Raw genomic sequence first — 10,668 nt, forward strand, 5'->3', positions numbered from 1 at the left:
TCCATTAGACTGGGGCGTTTGGACTCGTGGTAAAAGAAAAGAAAAGTACAAAGAATGAGTTAAGCGATTAGTCACACCCCTCCCACTCGATCACGAAACATAGAAGACATTTTCTATATCATGCTCATTGCCTTAGTTTCTCAAGGATTCGCACAGGGCGATCATCACGGGCTAGGCCCATTAGCGTAGTAAGGCAAGACCATATTTTTTACATTTGTTCGCTAGCAGTTGGTTTTAGAGCTATTTTTTGTGTTCCTTCTGGTTCTAATTTCTTCTTTTCATCCGTTAGCTTTATTCGTATTTTTTGACGCAATTTTTAAAAAAGATCACGTCTTCTTAACAAAAATCTATAAATTTGAAAATTATTCATAATTTTTTTAAAAATTTCACATAATTTAAAAAGCATTCACATTTTAAACATATATTCACAAACTCAAATTCACAAAAGTTTCATGTTTTTTCGAAGAATATTATTAAATTTTTAAAATTGTTCTCAATATTTTAGAAATGCTTGATTTCTTAGAATAAAAATAAAAATTGTGTGTTTGTGAAAGGAAACTACTTGAAAACATATAAAAAACCAATAAAAACCAAAACAAAAATATCAGTTCTCTCCCCCGAAGTGGGCTGGCCCAGTCCCGTGCGCCCGTCATGTGCGTTTGGTCAGCAAACTGACACAACAAGCACGATAAGGCTCCCAACCTAGAAGGTCGTGAAAGCGGAGTGCTCCTAGTCCGCGCTCGCGCATCCCCCTTACATGGGCTGGCCCAGCTATGCAAGCGAGTAGCTTGCTCATCAAGCACACATGCTAGACCGGTTGACCGTTGAATCTTAGAAAAACACAAGGGTTCATTTTTTCAAATTTGGGAAAACTTTCTCGCTTAGAAAAAGTTCACGGACTCAAAAAAGTCTATAAAATTTAAAAAATATGAAATTGCGAATTTGAAAGAATTTCACCTATTTGAAAAGTGTTCACAGATTTGAAAAGTATTCACGAACTGAAACAAGTTTAACGGATTTTTAAAATTATGAATTTGCAGATTTGAAAAAAATTCATGAACTAAAGAAATTGAAAATTATTTTTGCTTTTTTAAAAAAACACGAATTTGGAAAGGAAAATTTTAATGATATTAAGTAACAAAAAGTAAAAACAAAAACAATAAAGAACGAACAAAGAAAGAAAAACGGTCGACAGCTTCTTGAAGGTTTCCAAAACCGGGTACGCCTTTAACCAGCGCATTAAGCGCCGAATAGATGAACGATCAACGGGCCTTTGCACGCGAGCGGAGCAAAAGCATCATCATCAGAACGGGCCAACCTCCCTGCGTGCCACCTCCAGCCCACGTGTCCCGTCTCCTCCATTTCTCTCCTCCGACTCCGAGCTCTCCAGCCTCGCCGCGAGAAACCCCGTCCCGGATGTCGGAGGCCGTGGAAGCACCGGAGGCGCGGGAGAGGGTGCCGTCGTCGCGGCCCTACTGACCGCACCCGCCACTTCCACTGCCGCGCGCCCGCGTCCCCTCGGGCGACGGGTCCGGTCCTCAGTTAGGCCCTCCCTCCTCTGTTTGTAAGGCCCCGTTCCCTCGCGTCATCCCTCCCTCCCCCTTTGCTGCATCATCTGCGTTGCTTGTCCTTGTAAGAATTTTCGGTTTGGTTGCTCATAGCCTCATAGGAGTCCTCTAGTTGTTTTGTAAAAATCTGGATTTTTATTTCGTTTTTGTTTTTGCGGGAAGTTTCTTCTTCTTTTGTTCAGTTTAATTCCATTTCAAGTAGGGTTTTTTCCCTTCACTCATAGACGCTAGTTGCTTTAGAAGGGGTTTCGCTTTCCTTTTTCGTTCGCACAGTGGTGGATTACTGGATTTATTAGTGCCCTGTTTCAAATGCGCTTAGACATTTGCGATTCGGCACCTGTACAAGAAAAATCTTGAACCCACGTTGAGGGCCTAGGACCCCACTCAAAATATGTAATTCGGACATAATTTCTTTGTAATTTTAGAAGAAAAAAGACGCCAGTACAAGCCTCAGCCCCCCACTTCTATAGTTTGCCCCCAGCCCCCCAATTAGAATAGTTTCTAGGTCCGCCTGTACAAGCTCTGTCCTTTTCTGAAGAACGCTGACCTGTTTCATTTCTGCGATTTTCTACTTGAATGCTTTCGCAACATTTTAACTATTTCTTTTATTTTGCATTGCACCTGAAAGTTAAATCTAAGATAGTATCTATGTAAGTAATTTTCCTTGATGAGTTATTACTAGTTTTATATTATCTTTCTGTATCAAATATTTCCTGCCAAGTGCATGATTATGCTGTTGTTTGCAAGAGATTAATGAAGATCCCTTCTGATGCAACTGTTGTTGTCTTACCAAAGATTGAATCAAGTATTATGTAAGATACATTAAAAATGGTAGTTTCATATGTCAATAGCTTGTATTCTCTACTCTTATTGGCAGCATTTGAGTCTCTGGAATAATCTGTTGCCTCTTTGAGAAGCATAGTCACTTAGTCAGGATGCCCATAAGTTGTATTGTCTACTTCTGTATACTGATTTACATATCAAAAGACACCGCAGACAAGTACTTGAATACTTTACTGCCTGCCTCTTTGAAGAACACGTTCACTGAATGATGATTCCTGTATTTGAACCATTTCCATATCTAGTCGTTTGACTTGTGCTCTGATGAAGTCCACTTCTATTTGCAAAGTAGTGCCGATTAAGACTTCCTGATGTATCTACGTGTTCCGTGTTACACTTACATTTACTGTTGCCTTACAGGATCGTGTTATACTTATGAGATAAATATTAAAGAAGTAAGGGAAGAACTGTAAATTTTCTATCATATTAGGATCACCAATTGCCATGTTTCTTTGTTTTTCTATTAGGAAGTAAAGCACCCATGGATCCACTGGAAAAGTCTAAGGCTTTGTGCCTGAAGCGCAAGCCCGATGATGATTGCTTGGCAAAAAACAGCAAGTCCCATCGTACTGAAATTGATAATGTATCTTCTAAGGTGCACAGCGGATCCTCATCGGATTTACCTATACGCAGTTGTCACAGCCAACCTAATCTTGCTAATGATTGTGTTAATTACCTGAAAAGTGGGGCGCCAAGTCGTGTTGTGTTTTACAAACAAGGTTCATGGTGTGACTTTCCTGACAAAATAGTCACATCCATTGTTGATGCATTCGGAGGTGATAAATCTAGTATCGTTGTTGTGATGGATGACCAGCCTCTCCTTATTGATTTCTTATCAATGACCTTGGTGAACCTAAAAACGAGGAAACAGCGATCTGTTGCATGGCTTGATGGGACTAACAACTGGTCTTTTCCGTCTTCATTCTTTGATGAGGAAGTTGAAGAATCCGCAAAGTTGAGCAGAAATGTTGTTGAAGGTGCTGCACTAGGTTCCGTTAGGGGTAATGTTATGAAGTCTCCATCTGATGTGGCGAAACAAGCTATGCTTGAAGCCAGCCCTCCAGTTATACAGAGTTCTTGTGCTTTAGATATATTGCGTAAGAAGATTGTACATGTTGAAAGAGGTAGCGAAAGCTTTCTGTTTGTTCAGAACCTTTTCCTCTCTGGTATGGGTTCATTTGCAGTGCCTAACAACATTCTTCATATTCATCGGTACTCTCCAAAGGATATCCCTGCACAGCGTAGACTTGAAGCTTTTGAGAAACAGTTGAGGTTGACAGGACAGAAGTCTGGCAATGCAAATGCAAAATATGGATGGCTTGGATCCAGAAAGCAAGACATTGTCAGTGTTATAGTTAATGGTTTTGTTAGCACTGGAAAAAACACTCATGATACGGCAATGGCCGATGGCATTTATCTGTCACCTGAAAACCGCGCCTTTACAAGGTTGTTATTTCATTTTATAGTTTCAATGGTCTGTTTTAGTCACACATTAGTGGATGTTGCATAACATTTTATTATTTTGCAGTGTTGGTCTTTGTGATGTTGACGAAAAAGGGGTACAGTATATGTTGTTGTGCCGAGCCATATTGGGCAAAACAGGAGTTATCAAATCAGGTTCACAGGAGGAGTTTCTAGGCATTTATGATTCTGGCGTTGATGATTGCTCAAACCCAAACTATTATGTGATCTGGCCATCACACCGAAGCACTAATATTTCTCTGGAATACCTTATAAGTTTCAGGCTTGCTCCAAAAGTTCAAGGTATGCTAAGTCGTTTAGTGTTGAATTTCTTATGATGTATGTTTACATGAGATAAATGAGTGATCCACTTTGACTGTACTTATTTACAGAGTATTTTCGTAGCTTGAAGGGTTTATGGTTGCGCCCACCTCCAGGTGAAGTGAAAGTGGATCCTTCTATTCTTCAACCAGTGAGTCACCTGAACTCTTATCATGGTACTCCCTTCATTTGCAAATATAAGATGTTTAGGATATTTGAATGTGGACTACATACGGACTAAAATGAATGAACAAACACACTATTTATTTATTTTTTGAAAAGGAGGAATACCTCCGGCCTCTGCATCAGTTGATGCATGCAGCCATATTATTAGAAGTCGCAATAGAGTCTTAACATCCAAGGAAGCTCAAAATCCGAGCAAAAAAAAAGAGAAATTAAATATGTAAAGTGCCACAACCGGCAATAAAGCACCACATCCGGCGATAGAAAACAGGCTACGATGCCTACACACCTAGCCTATTATTAACTCGCCATCCAAATCGGCTGAAGATAGCCCGTGCTACCGTCTCCCAGCGGTTGCACCCAATAACCATAGGCCCGCTGTAGTCCGCATGAGTGAGTAACGACCACATACGGATCCAGGCTGTAGCTCTGTAGATAACCTGCAAAAAATTGGTGAATGTTGTACCATTAAAAATCATATCATTTCTAGTGTTCCATATAGCCCACAATAAAGCACATATCCCTATCCGAATATGTTTAGCTATGTGTATGTCTACTCCATTAAGCCACATCCCAAATAACGACAAACACACTAAAATGTGTCTGTGTACATCCGATTCAGAAAAAAGTTTGAACATCTTATATTATGAACGTAGGGAGTACTTCCCAATAGGAGCTAACAGATTGCAAGCATACTGTTTGTTTGGATGTGTCTTTGAGTATTAGCAATTTTTGCTAGAGTATGTTTGTCAAATTTTAACTTTACCTCCAAGTACTGCTCTTTGTGCCTTCTGTGTTGAAAAGCACTTCTAGTGCTATCATAAGCTAATAATTCTCCTATAGATCTGACATCTATGACTTGTATGTAGGTACTCTGTCAAACTGATGAAGGGCCAACGTCTCCATGGATTTCATTCAGATTGCTCTTTGAGACAATACAAGACAATATATCGGCTTTAGCGAGAGAATTGCTCTATCGCCACTATGAAGAGTTGAAGGTATTGCCTTCTTGGCAACTTTTACTATTTTGTTGTCAATTGTCACTGAATTTTGCAGTCAGTTTGCTTCTGGCTATTCATTCAAATGGTTTTATTACACAGGAAAATAAGATTACTCGTGATGAAATGGTCAAGAAAATGATGGTAATAGTTGGAGAGAAATTACTTCTGGATTCCTTGACAAAACTTAAATACAGTGTAAGTTACTTTGGCAGTATACTTTGTCTAAGTACACATTTGAAGATCACCATGCTAATAGTAAATTACGCAAGACTGGTGTACAGAGCAATATTTATGATGCATCTACTATAATTTCTTAATGCCTATGAACAAGAATTTTTGGTTGGTGCCCTGCCCACACATGTCAAACCTAAGTTAGACAAAGTGTGGCTTGGCACAAAAGTGTGCCAACTGAGAGCCTAAGTGTAGCCACATTAACTAAAATAAGAGTGTGACACTAGGGATTTGGGCTAAGAAAGTGGAGCAAGCCTTTGGAGGTTTGTGCCTATATTTCTTAGACTAACAGAGCATCGAATATTACTTTTGAGATGTTTTTAATATTCATAGGTGAAAAGTCCCAAAATTTATTGCTGGTGCAGTGGTGCTGTACTCTTGATGGAATGATGGCATGGTTAGCTTTTTTGTGTAGCAACTTACCTCTGTTTCAAAATATGAGGTGTATCATGACTGTCCAAGTTCGTGCTTTGACCAACAATTAGTCCAATAATATTTGGTTTATGAAAATAGACACCGTTGGGTTCATATACAAAAGCAGTTTCTTTGATTGTGATTTTGTAACTGTAACTGTTAGAAAATACTGCTTTAGATATTTACGGTCAGAGCGGAGGGAGTATGTGCTGTTCAACAAAGTTGGCATAGTATTTACTGTGTTTTACAATGTTTGTGCATCTTCTTGGAAAGCTTTGTTTCCAATGTTGGCCCGAATGACAAATCGATAGTTTAGTGATTGCAATATTTCCACTCTCCCTTTCACTGCTGCCAAAGAGGTTGTATCATGCCATTCTCTACTTTGTGTGCATGCCATTTCAGTAGTTTTTCTTATATTTAGTGATTCCTTGTCTGTGGACGGTGCGGGCTTGGACAAATGTGGCCAACCACGTTTCTGTTCTTAACTTCTTCCCTCCTATTGCAGCCATCATTATGGTACAACTCTCCTGCAAAAAATACCAGTTATTCTGCAGCACTGGGATCTGGCTGCATTGGGACAAGTACAGATGTTGTTGTATCTGCAACTCCTAGTCATGATGGTCCATCATCAAGTGTGCTTCGTGAGAATTGTGAACCTGTGAATCCCACACGTGGTGGTTCTCCTGCGAATGCGGTCCGAGGACAGCATTCGCCCACCCCAAGTATGTGTTCGGACAGCTCTTCATCCCGCTGTACTAACAGCCAGTATCCTTTTGAACCGATGGTGGCACCTCTAGGTCATGATGCCCTTGTGAGGAGTGCTTTGCTCAGTGTTAATGGCTTGGATTCTGCTGGACCAAGCATGGAGTATAATGGTCATGATACCCTCGCACGAAGCTGTTCTGAAGGCCATGATTCTCATGTATCAAGACCAACACTTGGAAACTCTGCATCTGTCAGTATGGAAGGCCTGCATTCTGCTGCACCAGGTACGACGCCTGCAGCCCATGACGCTCTTGCATCCAATAGGGCAAATGAAAGTGTTGCTGCAACTCCAGGCGTATCATGTCAAGCCTATACTCCAAGTAGGGTTCCTCAGTTCTCCGCAGCGACAAGTATGGCGCCTGAGCTCTGTGCACCAAGAAGTATGGCACCACATCTCCGTGCGCCAAGAAGTATGGCGCCTGAGCTCTGTGCACCAAGAAGTATGGCACCGCATCTCCGTGCGCCAAGAAGTATGGCGCCTGAGCTCTGTGCACCAAGAAGTAATGCACCACATCTCCGTGCGCCAAGAAGTATGGCGCCTGAGCTCTGTGCACCAAGAAGTAATTCACCGCATCTCCGTGCGCCAAGAAGTATGGCACCTGAGCTCTGCGCACCAAGAAGTAATGCACCACATCTCCGTGCGCCAAGAAGTATGGTGCCTGAGCTCTGTGCACCAAGAAGTATGGCACCGCATCTCTGTGCGCCAAGTATGGCGCCTCACCTCCGTGTGCGAAGCAAGGTGCCTAAAGTCCCTGCAAAAAAGACCATGCCTGAAGCCAACTATTCCAGTACAGCAACTGTGGTTCCTGTGATCTGTAAACCTCCATCATCGGGTGTTTTACCAAAAGATAACGGTCTTCCTAAATCAAGCAAGGAGTGCATGGCATCAAGTTTAGTTCTGCAAGGCCCTGATTGTCCTGCAAATCGGGCAACGGAACTGCAAAACACTCCCAACCTGAGTATGCTGCCTGAAAATCTTTATTTCTCATGCATGTCAAGGGATGCGTTTTGCATCTTTCTCTCTCTGTTGATTAAACCTTCTTGACGTTTCTACGCAGAAAATGTGGCTCCAAAGAATCCCACAGCAGAGTGTGGATCAAACAAGAACCTCCCCCGGATAGGCGTTGACGAAAGCAGCACCCCCGCATATGCAGCAGGTAGACTCATTGCCCTTTCAGCGGACGGCGAGAAAGGCCCGTAGAAGAACAACATTACGTCGTGTCGGTGATCGTGTTCCCGCTGAATCCCCGTATGTTGTGGCGTGATACAGCCCGTTCTCCTGTGGAAGCACATGAACAATCGGTGATAGCCTGTTACTCTGGCAGGTCTCAGCTCACTCTTGTACAAAAAGCAGTAACTCACACTTCCCCTCACGCGACGCAAATTTTGCCTTGTCGACTCGGATGGTTGATCTGTGGTGGTCAGTTAGTGTTTCTCACATGTCTTCCTACCTGGCTTAGGCAGTGACTAACTGACTATGGGCCACTTGTTTTGAGCTTCTGCGGCGGATTCAGAATCTGAAAAGAAGTGTGTTTTGCCCCTCAGCTTCAGTGGTGTTCTTCGCACTGTACAAAGAAAAGGTCCTGAATGCTGTTCGGCTGCTTGATGATGCCGTGTGCAGCATTCCGGTACGATGTGATACTGGTAACTTTCTGAAATGAAACCCATAAACTGAAACCTATTTTTTTTTTTGGAGTGTCTCCAATCTTTCCCTTTGAATGCATGCACGCTTGAATCGAATCGACGTGTCTGCAAGCACATGCTCAGCGTCTCTTAGAGAAAGTGCACAGGCCAGGTAGTTTCCCTTGAACCATATGATTGCAAGCCGCCGCAGAGTACCTGTAAGAAACAGGTTTATTCATGTGAGCCGGATGGCATAGGGTTCGGTTCGATGCCTTCATCAACAAAGCCCATGGACAAGAATAGCGCTCGCAGATTCGTTTTCCATTTCCATGCATGTTTTTGTGCTTTTGAAATGGAATTTCCGTGCATGTTCCAAGTTCACTTTCTTTTCTCTTTCTCTCTTTTTTTAGAACATCTGCCTGTCACGTCGTAGCACCACTACGGCACTACCAAATGATGGCATCCATATCTCCGGCGAGTCCTCTGCTCGACAATGCTCGTCGGCATCTATCTATCTATCTATCATGGAATGGAAGATGCTGCGGCGGCGGACAGCTTTTGTGTTCTGCCGGCTCAGTGCGATAACATTGCGTGTGCACGGTCGACAACAGCCACCACCACCTGAAACAAGGAACTCGCTGCGCCTGGGAATTTTCTCGCGCGCGGGGCCGTGGTGGCTAGGAGGAAGGTGGCCATCTCTTTGGGCCATGCGTGTCCAGCTCGTGTTTCGCTGCTCGATGATCCGTGCAACCACCAACCCAGGATACCATGTGCGCATGGTGTTCTATGTATTACAGCCGTGTTCCACCGAATATTCATTGCCATCTCGAAACAATTCGTTCACTGGTGTTGATCGAGCACACCATCTGATTTCTTTAGCCCTTGGATCGACTGAACCAGTGTGCCACAGATATCTTCTGTGGTTATTTTGAACTCATCGAGTTTTCTTGGCGATGCAGATTTCGTCTTGTCGGCTCTTGATGCTTTGTTAATTACTGTCGCTCGCGTATCTTTGTAGCTGGATCAGCTGTCCGTTGTATAAAAACTTCAGTGGCATTCATCACACTTAAACCGCCGGCCGGCTGCTAGTGATTTCTTTCTGCTGGGATGGAAAGAATCCGGTTTGATTCGGTGTCCACTTGGACGACCAAATCCATTGACCAGAATGGTCCTCGTTCTACGTTCGTTTTGCATTTTACGCCTATTCGACAGTTCTAATAAGTTCAGATTTTGCTATCCCTTTTTTTCCTTCTAAAAAGGCTCGACGTCTTGGACAAGATCACATATGAATTGAGCAGGTCAGAACTCACAAGTGAGCCGGAGAGTCTAGCGAATAGAGAAACAAAAGAAAAGAAGTAGCAACCGGCGGATGAGTGGTCCCACATGAAAGTAGAATTTTAGAGTTGCATTTTGGTAGATTTGACTTTGAGAGAGAAGAACAGTGTTGCTAGGATGTTAATTAACTGCAAGATCTAGCCGCATAAGAGGTACATAAGTGCACACCAGCACCGACAAAAACTAGCACGACATCTGGTGGAACCAGGGATCCTGCCAGACCTGCTTTGGAGGTTGTAGGGAAAGGATGGAGCGGGGCGAGGTGATGAGCGGGCGCGCCGGCGGCTGGGCGCCGTCGCGTAGGAGGGAGATGGCGGCGGCGGCTAGGGTTGGAGGCGGCTAGAGTTCCGGCTCCTCTGGGAACCGGGCAACATGAATAATAATATTCTTATTGCTTGATCTCAAAAGTGTTTTACATCTAGTATTTATATAACCTCAATACGAATAGCCTAAGATAACTTGTGGGCCAAGCCCCTAACTACTGCCCGGTGGGCCTCCTCCGGTTATAAGCTAAACCGGTCATAACATCTCTCCCTGCCTGCGCAAACAGCTTGTCCTCGAGCTGGAAGTCTGGGTAGTGTTGGCGGAAGTCGTCACGCTGCTCCCAAGTAGCCTCCTCGCCGGAAGGCCCGTCCACTGGATCAAGACGAACCACACTCCGCGACGGAGCTGTGCCTGCAACACCTTCTCCGGTTCTGGAAGAAGGCGTCCATCGAAGGTCGGAGGAAGCGCGGAAGGGCCTGCAGGAGGGTCCCCACGCAAAGGCTTGAGCAGCCCCACATGGAAGACGTCGTGGATGCGAGCATCGGCCGGAAGCTAAAGGCGGTAGGCCACCTGTCCAATGCGCTCCAAGACGGCGAAGGGCCCGACGTAGCGAGGCCCGAGCTTGCGCTTCGCGCGCGGGTCCAGTGACTGCGTAGAGCGAT

General features: G+C 43.9%; 1 protein-coding gene across 2 annotated transcripts; it reads left to right on the forward strand.

The window, feature by feature from the left end:
• The first annotated feature begins 1,327 nt into the window (after positions 1-1,327).
• On the forward strand, positions 1,328-8,328 carry LOC119340315. Of its 2 annotated transcripts, XM_037612217.1 has the most exons (9): positions 1,328-1,564; positions 2,876-3,854; positions 3,937-4,172; positions 4,262-4,341; positions 5,243-5,371; positions 5,474-5,569; positions 6,525-6,741; positions 6,817-7,743; positions 7,843-8,328. In XM_037612217.1, exons 2-9 carry the CDS (start codon positions 2,890-2,892, stop codon positions 7,983-7,985), a joined length of 2,793 nt encoding a protein of 930 aa, XP_037468114.1. In that variant the 5' UTR covers positions 1,328-1,564; positions 2,876-2,889; the 3' UTR covers positions 7,986-8,328. The 2 variants fall into 2 exon arrangements, with proteins under 2 accessions (XP_037468114.1, XP_037468113.1); XM_037612216.1 differs by having other exon boundaries at positions 6,525-7,743.
• Positions 8,329-10,668: the final 2,340 nt, after the last annotated feature.

Source organism: Triticum dicoccoides, chromosome 7B, assembly GCF_002162155.2.
Source record: "Triticum dicoccoides isolate Atlit2015 ecotype Zavitan chromosome 7B, WEW_v2.0, whole genome shotgun sequence".
NCBI classification, from domain to species: Eukaryota; Viridiplantae; Streptophyta; class Magnoliopsida; order Poales; family Poaceae; genus Triticum; species Triticum dicoccoides.